Raw genomic sequence first — 19,620 nt, forward strand, 5'->3', positions numbered from 1 at the left:
AAAATGCTAGGAATATTTGGACAGGTGGAGACAGCCAGAGTTGGGAGCAGAATGAAGATGGGTGGATACAAGTGTCTGGAAACAGAGCTGCCATTTGGAATGTACGGCTGCTGGAGGAGAGCTGTGAGCCAGCACAGAGTACTTCAGAGGACTTCTGAGCTGAGTGCAGGGGCTGTGAGGGAAGGTGTCCCCTGTACTGGGACTGAAAGAGGACCCAAGTGGACCAGTCACAAACAGCTCTGAGGGCTTTTTTGCAAGTGACTTAAGCAAAAGTCAATTTTAGGAAGTTAATGCTATATAAATACTGAAGACAATAAGTACACAAATTAAATAAAAGTTTTGCTTTTATTTAAAATAAAATGCATTTATACAATCTTTAAAGCATGGATTATTGTAAATACTGGTAAAATCACTCCACCCTGGCATCCTTTTGGGCTGTGAGCTAGGAATATTCTGACTAGCACCAATACAGACTGTAACAGTGGAACAGACCCAAAGTGGCCTGTCCAGGCGGCAGCTAAGGACACTGTGGCATGTCATGACCATAACGAAGTCATTCTTAATTTAGCAGATATTAAAATTGCATATTTTATCTTTTAATGCAAGGATGCTACATTTAAGCCATTTGCTAGTTGTGAATAGTTTAAAAAACTGTACAATTTTATAAAATTTGTGTTTGTACATTAGTTACACAAAATGCATACTTCATAGACCTTTTACTTCATATTGTAATGCAGAAGTTGCACATTTTAGGCAGACAGTGAATATGCTGGTGAATACTAAAAGTGTTGTAATACAATACGGTGTAAAAATAAAAACACATACAATATACACACATGCTTATTCAAGGACAAATACAAACCAAGCATAACAGACTAACAGCATTTTCCTTCAAGGCCTTTGTAGGCCTGATTTCATGGGGGGGGGGGGGGAATAGGCATTAAATGGCTACCAGAAGTATTTTAAAGTAGGACATCAAACTGAACATACATTAAGACACATGCATTAAACACGATAAATAGACTTCATATAGGTTAAGCCCTGGATAACTTTAGAGTAGATGGCTTCTTTCTTACAACTTGGCTAGTGTAAGTCAGTGGTGGCTGGCTTCTAATTTGCCCACTATTTCCGTGTCCAATTCATGGCTCAAGGAACGTGCTATTTGCCGCGGTCTACACATACACAGAATCACGGCAGCAGGTTAACAGTCATGCTTGTTAGTGTACACATAACCAGTCTGGTAAGGCAAAAATGTTTTTCATGATAAAAGGATACATTTCAAGCTTACTTTATTAAGCAGCGTATAATAAACAACAGCTTTGAAGTTAAATATTGTTATGGCCGTGAAGTTCCATTATTACACAGTATCACTATTCACACCCAGCCACTGGTAAGTTTGTAGAACATCTCTTCATCTAAACTCTCATTTTGGTCTTTTGCACGTGTTGACAGAAATATATAGCCACCAATGAACTCATGAACCACTTTACAATCTACTTCAGTACAGATGAAGGACAATCGGACTTCATCTGCGAACTCTACGGTGACCTGCAACAAGACAAAGAACTGTCAGTCCCAGTAAACGGCTACAGGGCTGAGTCCAATGAGGCAATGGCGCTGCTGGAGGCCTGCCCTAGCTCCAGTCTCCAAATAATTAACTCTTCAGCAATGCTCAAGTCATAGCTGGACATTGGTTGCACATACCTTTTAATCCTAGCTGCTCAGGAAGCTAAGACCTGAAGAATACAGGTTCAATGCTATCCCAGGCAGAAAAAGTCTGAGACTACCATCTTCAATTTATCAGTAAAATGCCAGTATGGAGGCTTGGCTCAAGTTGTACAGCACCAGCTATGAATGATCAAGTGTAAGGCCCTGAGTTGTAAAAATGCCTGTATGTTCAAAAGAACAAGGCAAGTGTACCAGCCCTTCCCCCATTTCTTTAGTTCTCAAGTGCTGAAAAGGAAGACAGAATGCAAGGGTTTTAGGTCATTAAGTTCTCAAGGGATCTCTGGTGATTCAATTAAAGAGAGAATGTCTCTCCTCAAGTCCTGGGAGAAAAACCTACTTCCTGTGTTGTATTTAATATTTGCTTCAATATTTAACCTTTTGGTAATCTTGTTTCAATGTTTCAGAAAGTAGAAAGAACTGATACAAAATATCGAATAGGATTCTAAAACAAATGACTTAGTACTAAAAACTGTTTATCCGTTCATGGCTGGGACCCAGCTATTTGGGTTTGTGGTTCAAAGTCAGCCTTAGCTGACTATCAATAAGCTAGACAGTGGTGACTCATGGCTGTGGCCTCAGCTATGTGGAAGGCTGTGTGCTGGAGAATTTAGGTCCAAGACTGACCAGGACACACGAGACTCTACTTAAAAAAGAACTAGTGCAAAAAACCCCCAAACAAACAAACAAACAAACAAAAGAGCTGAGAGGCACAAGGCCTTGCATTCAAATCTACTATCATAGTAAGAGGTACATGTAACAGGTTTTAAAAGATGAGGCCAAATGGGAGCTAAGGAGAGACTTCTGGGAAGAAGAGGTAAGAATGGCCAAGACACACATAAGGAAATGGTCATTATTCCTGACCATGAAGGAAATGCAAATCAAAATAATACTGAGATTCCATCTTACTCCAACAAGAATGGCCAAGATTTTAAACTTAGACAATGACAGTTGCTGGTGGGGTTGTGGAGAAAAAGGAACCCTACTACACTGCTGGTGGGAATGTAGACTAGTTCAGCCACTCTGGAAAGCAGTGTGGAGGTTTCTTAAAAACTGAAAATAGACCTTTCCTATGATCCCGCCATACCACTTCTGGGCATCTATCCAACAGCATGACCCAGGAGATTATAAGGACACCTGCTCAGCTATGTTCATCTCTGCACTATTCACAATAGCCAGGCGATGGAAACAATCCAGATGCCCTACTGCAGATGAATGGATACAGAAAGTGTGGTATATATACACAATGGAATTCTACATAGCCAACAGACAAGATAAAATAATGGCATTCACAGGGAAGTGGATGAATCTAGAGCGAATCATGTTGAGTGAGACAAGTCAAGACCTAAGGAACAAAAGGCACATGGTATCCTTAATATGTGGCTATTAAATCCAAAGAGTACAAGAGTGAGGACTCAATAACTGCATACCCAAAGCTATGGACATGGTAATGGAAATATAAACCTAACTATATAGACATAAAAACCTATGACTCTATAGACATAATGTTTTATTTCATAAATTGATATGTTTCTATGACATACAAACCCTTAGCCTAATTTTGATTAAATTCTAAATACTAAGTCTCAGTGATTGTAAATAGAGATTCCCTTCTTGAACACTTGTTTGTTAAACTTGTCATTTAAAATATGATATAAAAATCAACGTTAATAAATTCTCTAATAAAAAAAATAATGAGATTCCACCTCAGATTCATCTCACTCCAGTCAGACTGACCAACATTTTGAATTTGAACAACAAATGCTGTCAGAAATGTGGGGGGAAAGGAACCCTACTTCACTGTTGGTGGGAATATAAACGAGTGCTGTACAACCAGCCTGGAAAGCTGTCTGTACATTTCTCAAAAACAAACAAACAAACAAAAACCAAACACCCTGAAACCCAAAACTAAGCATAAACGTTCCCTGTGACCCAGCCATACCACTCCTGGGTTCTATCTACCCTGAGCGTGGTAAGGCAGGATACCCGCACAGCCATAGTCATTACCACACTACTCACAACTGCTAAGATAGGGAAACAGCCCAGATGCCCACAACAGACAAGTGGATACAAATGGGGCACCTATATAAAATGGAATTTTACACAGCCCTTAAAAGAATAAAATAATATCATTTGCAGGGAAACAGATGGAACTAGAACAGATCATGCTAAGTGTGGTAAGCCAAGATCAGAGAGCCAAAAGATGAATGTTCTCCCCAATATGCATAAGCTAGAGCTAAAATGCACTGGGATATGATAAATTTCACAGGATTCTAGATACTCACATACAGTGAAACCAAAAGAGGATATGTATATAAAATTATATACATATGAATATAAAATTATATATACATGTATATAAAATTATATACATATGAATATAAAATTATATACACGTGTATATAAAATTATATATAATTATATATGGAAACAAACTTCAAAGATATGAAAATAAAGGCTTTTATTTTTTCTTTTCTGATGATTCTATATTCTTTACCTTATATATGGTATATTCACGTGCATATCTGTGGGAGGGCAGGGGGAGGACATAGAATCCGAGGAAAAAGGGGTGAAAAAGAATTAAGGAACAGACAATACTGTATGAAAGCAATATGTACTCATTACCTGACATATGTAAATGTAACCCCATTGTATATCACCTCTAAAATAATAAATTACTTTAAAAAAAGAAAAAAAAGATATGGCCAATATTCTAAGCAAGTTATTATGGAAACATGAGTTCCAGTGAGAAACGAATGCCTAGCCACATGGTCTGTACATTAAGAAGGAATCATAAAAGTAGGCCCTTTTTTCTTTTATAGAAACGACTGTATTCAGGTAACCCTGTACTAGCTTACCATTTTTATCTCCCAGTTTACATTCCACTGTTTCATGTTGCTAAACCGCCATGTCTTAATAGCATCACCCGTGCTCGCATCCATCCGAATTAATCTGTTGTATGCAATTCCAATTAGTTCTTCTTTTTTGCCCCCTTGAAACCTATTACATTGGGGAGGGAGGAAAAAAAAGTTAAAACTCCTGGGGGGCATAATGGTCTGTCTTTTCTTTTCTTTCTTTCTTTCCTTCTTTTTGTCAGTCATGGGGCTTGAACTCTGGGCCTGGGTGCTGTCCCTGAGCTCTAGCTCAAAGCTACCACCCTACCCCTTGAGCCATAGTGCCATTTCTATTTTTCCTCAAGATATGCATAAGAGTTATTCTTGTGTGAAAACAAGTGCAGCTGGGCGCTGGTGGCTCATGCCTGTAATCTTAGCTACTCAGGAGGCTGAGATCTGAGGATCATGGTTCAAAGCCAGCCTGAGCACTGAAGACCGTGAGACTCTTATCTCCCATCAACTACTAGAAAATTGAAAGTGGTGCTGTAGCTCAAGGGGTAGGTCAGTAGCTTTGAGCTGAAGAACTCAGGGACAGTACTCAGGACCAGAGTTTAAGCCTCACCACTGATAAAACAATAACAACAACAACAAAAAGCGTAATCATTTGTTTAACATCAAACCTGAAGGCATAGAAAGTACATTCCATCATCTCTGGCTGTTACTGAAGAATGGGCTAGTATGGTAATGGCTTGCTAACAAAGCTCCTGTCTGGTTCTGAGCAGTGATGACGTTGAGTCACTGACCTGGCAATGAAGTGTGTGATGCCGAATTCAGGCAGCGACTGCCATGCCTGAATGAATCTCATCTTGGCTTCAATCAGACTCATCTGAGCCACATTCTGATGGGCCTCCAAGATTCTTGCTGTTATCTAAACATGATCAAACACCCATGCCGTCAGACATCATCACTTCATTGTAATCAAGACAAAAGAAATCAAAAGACTAGATCACACACACCACCACAAGAACGTGTAAGAGCTGGGATTAGGAAATACTGTAGCTATATTTGGAGATTTTAAATAAGGCAAGAAAGTACTTTTTCAAAATAAGTACTTAACTGCCACACAAGACATGGTCCAGCACACACATATGGTAAACAACTGTAGAACAGTACAGTCCCCATGGCTGAGAATGTGGCTTAGTGGTAGAGTGCTTGCCTAGCATGCATGAAGCCCTGGGTTCGATTTCTCAGTACCACAAAAAAAAGAAAGAGCTGGAAGTGGTGTTGTTGCTCAAGTAGTAGAATACTAGCCTTGAGCAAAAGAAGCTCAGGAACAATGCCCAGGCCCTGAGTTCAAGTCCCAGAACTGGCCAAAAAAAAAGTACATTCTAATCTGTATAAATGTGATAAGTTCAAATTCAGTAACATGATACAATTAGAGTGAGTTTATGGAATACAATACTTATTATTAGCCTTAACGTATCTAAAATCACCTTATTAATTTTCAGGGATTTATTTGTGTATGTGTGCACGTGCGTGTGCGCACATGTGCATACTAAGGATCCAATCCAGGGCCTTCTACATGTAAGACAAGTAGTTTACCCCCATCCCTATTTTTAGAAATTTCTACAGTTACCAATGCTCTAAAACCTTTTTTAAATTGTATTTACTATGGGATGACCTCCTACCAGGAGGGAAAGCTGTGGCTTTTAAACTTTTAATTAAAAAAATTGTTTTTGGTAAATATGGAGAACTTACCAAATCTCTTATATAGCCTGGCTGTAGATGGCAATGCGAAGAAAGAAAAAGGAAGCGGAAAGAAAGAAAAAAAAAAGGCATCAGAAAAAATGGCAATGAAGCAAAGAAAAAGTTGCGGCAATCTGCAAACTGAAATTCCAGCCAAAACCATGCAAAACTGCTTCAGGTAGAAACAGGCAAAGTAAATGCAGGAATGAAAACAAAAACCAGGAAGCAGCAATTACTTTCTACCTAGAATAGGGAGTAGCACTCCACACTGAGATGTTAAATGTTACTAAAATTCTGGCTAGAAATGTGTAGAAAATAAAAGCGCACATAAACACCTCCTGCCCTCCTGCACGGGTTCTTACTCATTAGGAAAGGCTAATTGTTTTAGTAGCAAAGTAACAAATCATATTCAAAGGCTTTGAAGTCAAATGTATAGTACGTGCGCTACTGTTCAGAAAGGAAGCTGAAGGCTAAAGTCAGTACAGTGTCCATACAGCCTCACTTCTATAAGGAAAGCAAGCCCCTCAATTACCATCTGTTTTTTGCATCCTTTTTCCTGGAAGGGAAAAATAAAGAGAAACCATATGCTACACTAGGAACTATATGGCAAGAAACAATGTTAGTCCACTCCAGTTTGGATTATCAGAAAGACACATACCGAGGCTAATTCTTCATTATTAAAAAAAACAAACCCCTTGGGCCGGGAGTTTGGCCTAGTGATAGAGTGCTTGCCTAGCATGCATGAGGACCCGGGTTTGATTCCTTGGTACCATATATATAGAAAAAAGCCAGAAGTGGTTGAGGCTCAAGTGGTAGGGCTCTAGCCTTGAGAAAGTCCAAGGGCAGTGCTCAGGCCCTGAGCTCAAGCCCAGGTCTGGCAAAAAACCCCAAAAAACCAAAACAAACCCTCAGAAGTTAATACATATGCAGCTTGGGGAAACTCAAGTAGATTAACTATGGCAACAGCTATACTGATAACACCACAGGAACGCTGTGTTTTGTGCCTGGCAGACATGAATGACCCTGCAGCTGGCGTATGGGGCTCCAATTACAACCAGAGAGGCCTGCCAGTTATGTCAGATGCCTGACATACCATCTGACCCATCGCAGCTACTACACTTCTATCTTGTAGGGCATTCATGATGTCCCGAGGCTAGTGTAAAGTTCCCACCTTCTGGTCATGACTTGTATGTCTAGTTAAGAAAAAGGATTAGAACAGAATGTGCATTTGATAAGATGCCAGAGTGGAACACAGCACAGACCCCACGCATGCTGCTCTCCTGGTATTAGAGACAGGAACAGTGTCTGACTTTAAGAGAATTTTCAGCTCACATTCCTGCCTAGAACTCCTTTTGGTAGAGAATCATTTCCTGACACCTGAGAGCAAAAGACAAAATCTCTAAGATTTGCAATTATTCATATGCCTTTAGTAACAAGTTCATAGGACACAAAGTTCCTTACAAATAATTCTTACATGAAGAACAAGGAAAAAGCTGAAATGAGAACTTGTTACACTTTCTCTTTTGAGGGATCGGTCTGCATTTCACTCAGCTTCTCCTCCTTGCCACTCCCCCCACCCCCCTGCACTGACGAACAAACAATTTCCATGTCACTTACACAACCTTGAAACATAAAGCCAAATATTTTTGACTAGAAAGTGTCTCCTGATTCCTGTAGAAAGCTAAATGATTTAGACCCATATAATAAACACTGTATTTAAAGCTAAAGAATTCAGTGTTCTGGTACTTAACAGGCCTTTTCGTGATGTTTTAAAATTAATCCTTAACAAAGATAAAACAAAACTAGATAAAAATGAAATATTTATTCTAAAGGTCTTCTCTGCTCCCCTGTCTGAACTGGAGCCTTTCCTTTTTTGGCATGATGTGCAGTGTGGAGGATACCGGGGCACTCCAGCAGAATTCCCCTGGAAGGCTCTTTCATGATGTACTCAAGAACCATTTTTCTAAATAGCAAACCTTTTATGGCATTCATTTCCAGGGTAAGAATTCTAGGAAGAGTGGACAAAAACTATGACTTTAAATTAAAATTTATCAGACTTTCTAAGTCTGTGCAGGCTCTTGGTGACATTCTATTAATATTAAGACACATTCGAGTATGGACTATTTGTACCAAACTTGGAAAATCCATTCCAACAGTTGGAACAGGTAATAAAGTTTTGCTGGGAAATGTGAACTGTCTTACATCTCATTTACTTAGTTATATAAAGAATAAAATAATGAATTAAGAATACAAAGCATTCAAGCCCGTCTTCATTTCCCTGGTACTTTAAGGACTACTCTGTTGACAGTAATTTCAAATAAACGGGCTCAACTTTCCATCTCACTATCGACCTATTAACTTTTTCCCCCTCTTTTTCTGGGTGCTAGTCCTGGGGCTTCAATAGAAGACCTGGATACTGTCCCTGAACTTTGTGCTTAAGGCTAATACTCTACCACTTCCAGCCTTTTGGTGGCTAATTAAAAATGAGAGTCCTATAGACTTTCCTAACAGGACTGGCACCAAACCACGATCCTCAGATCTCAGCCTCCTGCATAGCTAGGATTACAGGCTTGTCTCTTGCTTTTTTACAAGGAATCTCTACTAATTTCAATAATGTGGCAATAAGATTTTTTAATGACTCGATTTTAATTTGACTAACATCTGTTTATTTCCTATTTTGTATATTACAAGCAGGGAATACAAAATTAAGGCTAAAAGCTTTTACTAGAGGAAAAGAAATTAACAGTATCCATTGTAAAAGAAACCAGGAGAGGGCAGTGGCTACAGGGCAACGAAAGTACCTGCTTGTTCTTATACTTCTTCAGGTATCGAGGAGATACCAAACATTCAGGGTTGATATCGGTGGTGATCTGCTCTGGTATTAACTGAGGATCTGGATTTAGATGCTGCATCTTGAGGAAGGAGAGGATATTCTGAACTTCTAAGTTGTAAGAGCTGTCTGCCATGGTCTTGCCTTTGGAGGCCAATCTGCAGGCTGCCATCCAGTGTGCGTACTGTTTTTCCTATGGAGAAGCAGGGAGGGATAAAATGCCACGTTCACATAGGTGCCACACAGTCAGCTTTGAACTCGAGATAAACAATGGTGGGCCAACTCAAGCACGGGGGCAGGAAAACTGGAGGACTCACTTTTTGCAGGGAAACTTACATTGTCACAACGAAGCCATATTTCATTCATGCCCTCTGCAACTGGAATCAGGAGCTTAATGTTAAATTTCTGGCCTGAAATGTTTACGTCTGGGGTGACTTCACATCCTGAAATAAATGAGTTAATTTTGAAAGTTGTGAATTTTACTTTTCAAAACTCCCAAGCCAATACAAAGCCTCCATGTGGGACTTGCATCTGCTGAATTGGGTCCCATTAGGGGAGTGCCTCCATTACATGCGAGGGGCGCTGGCAGAGAGCAGCTCTGTCCTTCATATCCTACTGCACAGGCTTCAGGCACACACAGTATTTGTGGACTACAAGAATGCAAACACTAAACACGCAAATATTCCCAGTTTGGACATGTGGGAGTCCCTGAAGGGACACCGGAATTTCGCTTCCTTCATGTCACCCTATCATTGCCACAACACCAAAGCCATCTCTGACTGGCAGATTCTCTTACTTACCTCCCACTGATTAGCATTTCAGGAAGATCAAAGGACAGGAGTAGGAGTGAGGAAGGAAAGAGAGAGAACACCCTCCCCTCCCCATACTAAAACACACAACTAGCAGATAAAAGGTTCATTAAAAATTAATGGCCATCATTCTGAGTTTATGCAGACACTGTCAACAATGTGAACTTCAAATCTTCCCAGAGATAACTTGAGTGCCAACCACTTTCAGAGAACAACTTTATCTCCTATGAATTTGAGAAAATGAATGCCATCAGAAGTGTGGCTCCTCAGCTTCCAGCCACTACATAAGACCACTGTATTTCTCCCCGCTTGAGAGCAATCCCTCCACCTGCTATGTGGGCTTCTCTTCCCAGACACTACACTTTCCTTTTCTGGTGTCCTATTTCCATCAGCATTTGACTTGCAGTCTCATCAATCTTCCACCTTAATTTTTTTCTTACCTCCACTGTACCTCTCTTTCCTGTTAATGCTTTAACTTCCCTGTTCCTTGTCTTAGGGTAGGGTCACTTACAAAGCTGTCTATGTCCTATTTATTTCTCAATACCAAGAACTACAGAACTCCACGGAACCTGTTCTCATTGACCATCTCTCATGTTCAATACTCTGGAGCTTTAACTATCTTATCTTTCCGTAGCATCTGGCACTATGGATGGCTCAGCCAAAAGCTTTGATCTTTATCTTCCGTCACTTTTGTACTTTTCCTAGGCATTGTGTTGTATCCTAAAGAGCTACTCTTCCTCTAACCAGTCCTGTCCTTTAGGCATAGGTGTTCTGCAAGGTTCTGTTCTTTGCCTTCTAATATTTGGGACAACCATTCTAATAGCCACATTCACCATTAGTACTAACTGCTCCACGAGTATATGCTGTTGCATATATCTCCCCTGAACCAAAGAGCTACTGAAAATTTCCAGATGCCTCACAATAGTCCAAAGTTAAATTCGTTTCTTCTTTCCTAAATTTCATTCTTTCTTCAGTATTTCAATCTTAGGATCACTGGATGCGCCCATTTTCACGGGGTCCTGCCTCCTCCCATGTCAACCACTTGTCTTGTTGATGGATCTTCCTCAGCTCAGACAGAACTTGTCCTTCTTTTTTTTTTTTTTGCCAGTCCTGGGCTTGAGCTCAGGGCCTGAGCACTGTCCTTGGACTTTCTCAAGGCTAGAGCTCTTCCACTTGAGCCTCACCACCACTTCCGGCTTTTTTCTATGTATGTGGTACCGAGGAATCGAACCTGGGTCCTCATGCATGCTAGGCAAGCACTTTAACCACTAGGCCAAACTCCCGGCCCAGAACTTGTCCTTCTTTCACCTCACACAAGCCCTTGATTGCTGTAATTTGGATCACTCTCATCTCTCAAATGACTCTTCTACTCCATGGCTGGTCTAAATATGGATCTAGTAATTTTGTGTTAATAATCTATGAGTAACAGACAGAGGTTGAATCCCTAGCACCATAAAACAACAATCTTGTTATTTTCATCATGGAATCCCTGCCCACTCCATCTGCATCCTCTCTCATGTGAGCAGGAACCAGTTAGCTATCATCCTCCCACTGTAATTCTACATTCCAGCATCCCCAAATCCATGGCAGCTGCCAGGCTTTTATGTGGCCTGACAGATGTCTCTCTGGACGGTTCTCTTAGCAACTCCCATATTCCCTTCTACAGATCCCAATTTCATCTTAGATCTTTTTTTTATATGTGTATATGTGGTGGCGGGGATTGAACCTAGGGTCTCCCACACTGTAGGCAAAACTTCACAAATGAGCTATACCTCAAGCTTTGTAACATAGACATTTCCCCCATGAAACCTTCCCCACTCTCACTGAGGGGCAGCACCCTGAGCCCTTTGCTCTTCACTGCCCATGGTGGTGGGTATGAACCTGGGGCCTCACCCACATTAGGGAAAAGCTCTGGCACTTCCCCCTTCCCCTGGCTGCCATCCTGGGGGTGGGAGTGAAATCTGTTCTACTGCATATAGTTACCACGACAGCTCGTATCAGCTGAACCAACTTCTCAATACTTTTCGCTGTAGGTCTCTAGGGGACCTCAATGACAGTCCAGCACTTCCATCTTTTAGAGCACAACACTGAGGCTCACACAGGCTACTCTCTGAACTGAAGGCTTGTTTAGAATCAGTGCAGAAGGCCTGTCCTACTGCCATGACAGTGCAGGGAAGATGTGGGGAGAGGCTTACTTTCACATTTGAATGTGAATGTGGCTACTTGGCCTCACAGGGACATGGTTATTTACTGCTTTAGGGACAGAGAGGATGAGGCCAGAACAAAGCTCACAGAACTAACAGAGTTTCAGCAAGTTATTCCAAGATAGGAGGAGTCCTCATGCTCAGCTGTAAAGCAACAGCCAGATGGCAGGATTCACCTGTTGATATGTATTAAGAAAAATTAAAGCCAGGTGTGGTGGCTCACGTTTGTAATCCTAGCTACTCAGGAGGCTGAGATCTGAGGATCACAGTTCAAAGCCAGCCCAGGCACTAAAAGACAGTGGGACTCTGATGTCCAATTAACCACTAGAAAATTGGAAGTGGGGCTGTGGCTCAAAGGGTAGGATGGTAGCCTTGAGCTGAAGAACTTAGGGACAGCGCCCAAGCCCAGAGTTCAAACCCCACAACCAACAAGAAAAGAAAGAAAAATTAAAAATACAAATCAGAGTTTAGGCTCTCGCTTGTGGTTGTGCTGGAGAAAATTCTTTTTATCCCAGGCATCAGTGGCTGGGATAAACAGCCCTAGGCTGTTTTCCTGATATTCAGCAAGCCCAGGAACCCAAGGGGCAAGCCCAGCTGTCAGTCACAGGCTTTTCTTGGTACCTAAATACAAATATTTTTAGTTAGAAAGATGTATTATTGCTGGGTGCCAGTGGCTTGCACCTGTAATCCTAACTACTCAGGAGGCTGAGATCTGAGGATCACATTTGAAGCCAGTGCCAGCAGAAAAATCTGTGACATTCTCATTTCCAATAAACCTACTCAGAAAAAATAGGAAGACAAGGCCCAAGCACAGCAAAAGTGCTAGTCTTGAGCACAAAGAAGCTCAGGAACAGTGTCTAGGCTCTGAGTTCAATTGAGCCCCAGGACTGGAAAAAAGAAAAAAAAAAAAAAAGAAGAAAGAAAAGCATATTGCTTTATCTTCAATATATGTGTGCATGCAAAGTGAGCTGGGCCATCAGAGTAGCTCAGCAGTGGCAGGGCCAAGGGAGGTATAACCTTTGCCACCACCAACTGGGCAGACAAAGGCTGTCCCTGCAGCTCTGAGCTCCAGAGACACACCTCCCTCCTTTGTCCATTTTCTCCAATCCAAGGTCAGTATGGAATTTCAGCCTTCAATGTGTGCTTCTGACTGGAGTCTCAATCTCACTGGGAAGACACAGTAAGAGGAGCGTGGAGTAGACACTGAGGAGCCAATCTCTGCACCCTCTACCAGGAAAGCTGGCATCTAGCGTGAAAGAAGGCTATGTGAGTTCCTGAGAGATTGTTGCTCAGGGGACACAGACCTGACAGGGAGTGAGCCAGAGACTTCCATGCTCTCCGCACATGAAAGAGACTCACCAACAATCTGCCAGACCAGCTATAGGCTCTGTAAGGAAATCAAGTGAGCAGTGACCTCCAGCTGTGTGAGACCCTGGCCAAGAGAATTCCATCCCCCAGGTGAAGAAACTGAAGAGTCAACAGAAGCCACCAAAATGGGAAATAAAGCCACAGCTCCATAGGCATGAATAAAAAGAGTTAACACGAACAGCTGAGCCCTCCCCAGGATGAAGGAAGCAAGCCCGCCACATCTTTTGCCACTGCAGAAAAGATGCCTGTGCCTTAACCATCAGATCCTAGTTCTCAGCTTTGAAATTAACAAGGGGAATGGAAACTGAGGCTGGAAGCTTGGGAGCATAAAGCAGGCATTCTGGGCTTGTCTCAGGAACCAGGCTGAAAGAAAAGCAAGACAGACAAAACCAGGCAAGGAAGGAGAAGAGCTTGGCTGAACCCCCAGAGAGTTAGCTACCCCACTGATGAGCCAGGGAAACCAAGAGGCCAGGACTCTTAACAGGGCCATCCTGTTAGCAGTGATAGGTAGAGGAGAAATGACAATAATTGGTCTGAAGATAAGGTGAAGCTGGCAGAGCAGCTCTTGTAGAACAAGGAAAAACCTCAATGTCGCTAGTGCTGAAGGCTGGAAAAAACATCTTGTCAAGTAAGAAAACACTTGAAAGAGACCACAGCAAAATATTTCTGTGGAATCCACTATATCAATGAAAAGAGTTAAGTACAAAACATAGCAGAAAAGTACCTATAGGAGAAAAGAAACTGCTACCCTACCACCACTATCACCCCAGTGAAGCTTACTGGTATGAGACAATTCATATTCCAGGCACTCAGGCCTTCCTTACCTCGCAGATTCATCTGATGAGCAGGCGTGCCACTGGATTCTTCTCTGCTCTTATAGCAAGAAATAGATGTATCTTTGAAAGTGCACCAATACTGCTTGTAACCCTTTAAAGTCAGCTTTTTTGGTCTATGAATCAGATAAAAGGAAGAAAAAAAACCCACTCTGAAGTAATTGTTAATGTTCAGTAAACAAATTTCAGTGTTGAAGTGCGAGGCCCAACCACACATGCCACAATCAATTCCCTCTATTGTACACTCCCTCCTCATCCGCTGAGATCCCAATGAGGGGAAGGGCCCGCCGTCTGGCATTCAGAGATAACTCAGCTCTATCAGTTCACACAGAAAGGCCAGGAAAGAAAGGTAAACCATCCTGGAAAATTCCAAGAGCCTATGTACTTGAAGGATCAAGGCTATCTACAGCACAGCCTCTACCCTGCATGCCTGGCAGTGAAGGAAGATCTGAACTCTCTAGGTTACACTGTGCCAAACACAAAAGATGGGAGTAGCCAGGAAGGTACATTTGGATGCAAAAGCTGGCTGGACAGTGGTATTTGAGATCTTGCCCTTATCGCAGAAACGTTATGTATCTCAAACTACTATATCTTCAGCCACTGTAAGTGGTTTATTCTAAAAATTTTATATATTAGAAGACAAAAAAAAAAGGACACTCTATATCACCTCTTCTTTATTCTGTGCCTCAATGCTCACCTTTCTCACTCCCCCTCCCTCTGCCCCCCCCACATAATCCTGAGCAAAAGCCCCAGACTCCCGAGTGCTGGGATATAAGCTTGTACCACCGTGCCTGTCTTGCTAAGCTCTTGTTTTAGCTGAATATAGGTTGACTGACTGTTTAAAAATCTAGATGTTTATAATAGGCATTATATAAGCTGGCCCATTAAACAAACATGACTCCATGGCATCTGGAGTGCTCAACAAGGAAACAACCACTGGTGGCCACTGTGCATTATGTGCTACTGTATTCGTATGTCTCAGTATCTTTCTCCATGGTGCAATCTAGGTTTCACAGGTTTTTTTCCTAAAGAAAACTGTTTACCACATAAAACAAAGATGACTGTGCTTTATTCTGATAAGTGTGATAAGTGTATCATTACAGTTTAATTTTCATCTAACTGGTAATCTCCTTACAGATCCATCTGACAATCATACTGTAAATCTAAATTGTACACATGATTATAAAACTGCAGTAATTACCATTTAATATTTGGAATCCCTCACCCATTTTGCACTTACTTGAAAACTTTAATGTAATCAGCAAGTTCAGGAATGGAAGTAATGTCACCCTAGGGAAAAATAAGTTAAAACATTTTTCTTCCTTTGTTTTTAGTTTAAAAATGCTAATGTTTAGTATGTCACACCAAGAACTTGCTTATTTAATAAACAGAATTAAATAAAATACAGATTAGAAACATTTAAAAGAAATCACATTACATGTTTGTGTAAATTATACATTTTCTTGTTTAACAAAGGCATTTTCAAACAGCACAGAAAGTGGATGAAAATCTGAACAACGTGACCATTTATATAACCCACTGGATTAAGTTATTTTAGATAAGGCTAGCACTGTGGCTGCACATGGGAAGACTATAACTCTTTTTAAAAAAAAATTTTTTTTAACCATACCATGTTTATCGTTCTGAGTACTAACTGAAGGAGAAAAAAAATACAGCACCTCCAAAATATATAGTTAAGATTGTGTATCCTACAGAAATAAATTGTGGACTCCCAACAACACTAAAAATTCAAATTAGACAATCAACATTTAACATCAGTTATCTTGTTTACCTAACAATACTCTCCAAAGTGTTAAAGCCCTCTGTGTCTAATGATGATCCATGGAGAACTAAACAAATCATGAGTCCATGATTCTAATTTTTTTTTGGGGGGGGAGGAATGGGGCTTGAACTTGGCCTGGGCACTGTCCCTGAGCTCTTCAGCTCAAGGCTACCACCCTACCTCTGGGCCTGAATGGTGTCCCTGAGCTCTTCAGCTCAAGATTACTGCCCTATCCTGGAGCCAAGTCCCACTTCCCATTCTCTAGCAGATAATTGGAGATAAGAATGTCTTAGGCCCTTTTGTGCCTGGGGTTGGCTTTGAACCTTGATCCTCAGATCTCAGCCTACTAAGTAGCTAGGATTACAGGCGTGAACTTTGACACTTGGCTATGATTCTAGTTTTTAATGAATACTATGTGACTCTTCACATGAACCTTCTGGCTTAGATTGGTAATGTAGACTCATAGTCAACTAAGAAAATTAATCAAATAGGTCTAATTTTGGGAGAATGAAAACCTAACTCAGTGGTGGAACATTTGCCTAGAATGTGTGGGGCTGAATGTTGCTGAATTCTTGGGCTCCCTCTCTCCCTGAAAAAAAAAAAAAAAATTCAAATGTAGTCGTTTGCTTTTTTTTTTTTGCCAGTCCTGGGGCTTGACCTCAGGGCCTGGGCACTGTCCTTGGGCTTTCTCAATGTTAGTGTACTACCATTTGAGCCAAATAGCAGTACTTCTGTGTAGGTGATAAACTGAGGAATCGAACTCAGGTTCATGTATGCTAGGCAATCACTCTACCACTAGGCCGTGCGCATGGCCCATGTCTGGAATGCTATATACTGCAGTTAGCAAGAGTTACAGTATCTTTCAGACCTCAAATTCTGAAAATTCCTTTGTGTGAACTCTAAGAAAAAAGATAGGTCTGAAGTTGGAAAAGAAATATTAGTTTAAAAATGCAAAACACAAAATATGACAATGGTGATAAACTGAAAAGTATAAACAAGAGAGGTAACACATAAGATCATATTTTAAAAAATCTCTTTACTTTTGAAATTCATGAAAAGGTAAGTATCAACTCAAGTTCAAAAAACAGGTAAAAGGTTCAGCATACCAAAACTGTTGATGTTTTACCCCCTTCCAAAGTAATCTCCAGGTCTGACAGGGCAGCATCAACTTCATCAACTTCTTTGTCACTGTTATTCAAGTGATTCTCTGACGTCATGATCGACAGCTTATTGATATGATACTGAAACCAGAAATGACATCTTATTGAAATGGAATTACTATCTGAATCTATACTGGATACTTAAAACAAAATCTGAGAGACTCTTCATGTAGTCCAGGCTGGCTTCAAACCCTCTTGCCTCAGCCTCTCAAGTGCTGGGACCAAGGTTCAAAGCCAGCCCAGGCACAAAAGAACCTGAGACTCTTATCTCTAATTAACCTGTAGAAAATGGGAAGCGGGGCTTGGGACAGGGATGGGGGTAGTCTTGAGCTGAAGAGCTCAGGGACAGTGCCCAGGCCAAGTTCAAGCCCCATGACCTACCAAAAAAAAAAAAAAAAAAGTATGCGGGGAATCTGTTTTACGTAAGGATTTGGGATGGCTCAACAAGAATTCAGAGCACAGGTCATCTCTGTATAACAAACACTAGTATTTTTCAGCATATTTGCAAAGTTTCTTCCTGGTGGTAGTACAAGGCTCCTGGAAGCCTTTGGGTCTAGTCTTTGAGAGGGGATTTATACTCTAAAACCCTCTCATTGAATCTGTGGATTCTAAAATGCTTCAAGGTGTGGGGGAGGAGAGGGAGAATCTTCACAGTGAAAAGCTCTTTCTGAATCTGAATGTCAGTTCTGTTTCTTGTACTTCTTGCTAAAGAATAAAGAACATCAACTATACCTGGACTAGAATTCCAGATATAGTAGGAAAGCATTGGCCAGAGCCTGACTTAATTATGAGAAATTAAAAAAAAATCACAAATGCACACTGCTTATGGTTTTATAAAAAATTCATAAAGCTGGGCCCAGTGGCTCATGCCTGGAACCCTAGCTACTCAGGAGGCTGAGATCTGAGGATAGTGGTTCAAAGCCAGCCCAGGCAGTACAGTCCTGAGACTCTTATCTCCAGAAAACTGGAAGTAGCACTGTGGCTCAAGGGGTAGGGTGGTAGCCTTGAGCTGAAGAGCTTAGGAACAGTGCTCAGGCCCAGAGTTCAAGTCCCACCATCACCAAAAACAAAGAATTTCACCATTTGATGCTTATGTCACTGCCCCAACTCATGGCTCCACAGTGAATCCCTCATTCCTCCCTCTTGGGCTTTTGGGGGACTGGCTGGTGACCCTCATCTAGTTCCATATGTGAAATTGAATGAATGAATGAATGAACTGATTAGTCTGGCAGTCATTTCTAAAAATGCTAATTTGAGATGACCACACACTAAAGCTGTTTTACTAGCGTATATGGGTAATAAAGTGAATGTTTTAAAGTGTACAGTAACTCTGAAGCAAGTATGCAATAATCACAACTAGAACAGTGGTTTAATCTAAGGACAACATTGGCTGCCTCTTCATAACAATTATTATGATTATTACTATTACTTTGGGTCATGGGGCTTGAACTTCAGCCTGGGCACTGCCCCTGAGCTCTTCAGCTCAAGGCTACCACCCTATCCTTGAGTCACAGCTCTACTTCCTGTTTTCTAATGATTGGAGATTAGGATTACATAAAGGCATGAGCCACTGCATCCAGCTTAACAATTATTATTTTAAAAGCACATTTATATTTAGGCTCCTGAAATCTTGTCAATTAAAAGACACTCCCTCCCCAGCCATTCATGAACTGGTGTGGTAAGCATTAAATCAAATTTTTAAGCTAATATACATACATACATGGGTTTGAGCATAACTCTCCCCTCACTATCTCCCCCACAAAAAAAACACAAGAGCAACCAAATATACTACTCAACTCTTAAATAATGTAAATAATTTAATTTATGTATTTGGCTTTTCAAAAGTGTCTATTCATTATTTCCCTAGCAAAAAATATTATCCCTTGCTACTAGCCACCGAGTTATTAAAATAACTTCTGCTCTGCCCCAACAGGTCCCATTTACTAAATGTTCTCAAATACCTGCAAGGCTGCAAACATCATCATTTCCTCTTCTGTGCATTCAATTTCTTCTAGGAGGATGGCCCACTTGGCCTGCTCGTAAAGCTGATTGATTCTGATTGCATCATACTGCAGAGCAAAAGAAACGTTTTGTGATACATTAACCTTAGCATCAAGTTCTTCAGCTCTGAATATTTATTTTTAAAGCTTCACAAGAAAGTTAATAATATATATATATATATATATATCCCCCTGAGATTTGTATTAACTACTAACTATTCCATTTTAAGAAGAGTTAGAAATACCTATATACAGCCAAATCTAATTTTCATCAAGAATGTCACCAACTTTGATAAAAGGTGATTTATCCAATATTAGAAATAGATTC

The 19,620-nt window shown here is 40.9% G+C and overlaps 1 protein-coding gene across 2 annotated transcripts in view; it reads right to left on the minus strand.

Annotated features, from left to right (window-relative positions):
• Window positions 1-326: 326 nt before the first annotated feature.
• The window catches only part of Fermt2 (FERM domain containing kindlin 2), a 60,354-nt gene continuing 41,060 nt past the window's right edge, over window positions 327-19,620 (minus strand). For both annotated transcript variants that reach the window (XM_090345101.1, XM_090345100.1), the window contains 9 exons: window positions 19,254-19,361; window positions 17,239-17,373; window positions 15,590-15,639; window positions 14,341-14,465; window positions 9,472-9,578; window positions 9,107-9,328; window positions 5,363-5,487; window positions 4,584-4,725; window positions 327-1,548 (listed from right to left, as the gene is read on the minus strand). In XM_090345101.1, the coding sequence (XP_090201227.1) occupies window positions 1,375-1,548; window positions 4,584-4,725; window positions 5,363-5,487; window positions 9,107-9,328; window positions 9,472-9,578; window positions 14,341-14,465; window positions 15,590-15,639; window positions 17,239-17,373; window positions 19,254-19,361 (1,188 nt within the window). In that variant the 3' untranslated portion in view covers window positions 327-1,374. The remainder of the gene's footprint in view (window positions 1,549-4,583; window positions 4,726-5,362; window positions 5,488-9,106; window positions 9,329-9,471; window positions 9,579-14,340; window positions 14,466-15,589; window positions 15,640-17,238; window positions 17,374-19,253; window positions 19,362-19,620) is intronic.

The sequence above is a fragment of the Megascapheus bottae genome, chromosome 14 (assembly GCF_031878675.1).
Source record: "Megascapheus bottae isolate mThoBot1 chromosome 14, mThoBot2.hap1, whole genome shotgun sequence".
Lineage (NCBI taxonomy): Eukaryota > Metazoa > Chordata > Mammalia > Rodentia > Geomyidae > Megascapheus > Megascapheus bottae.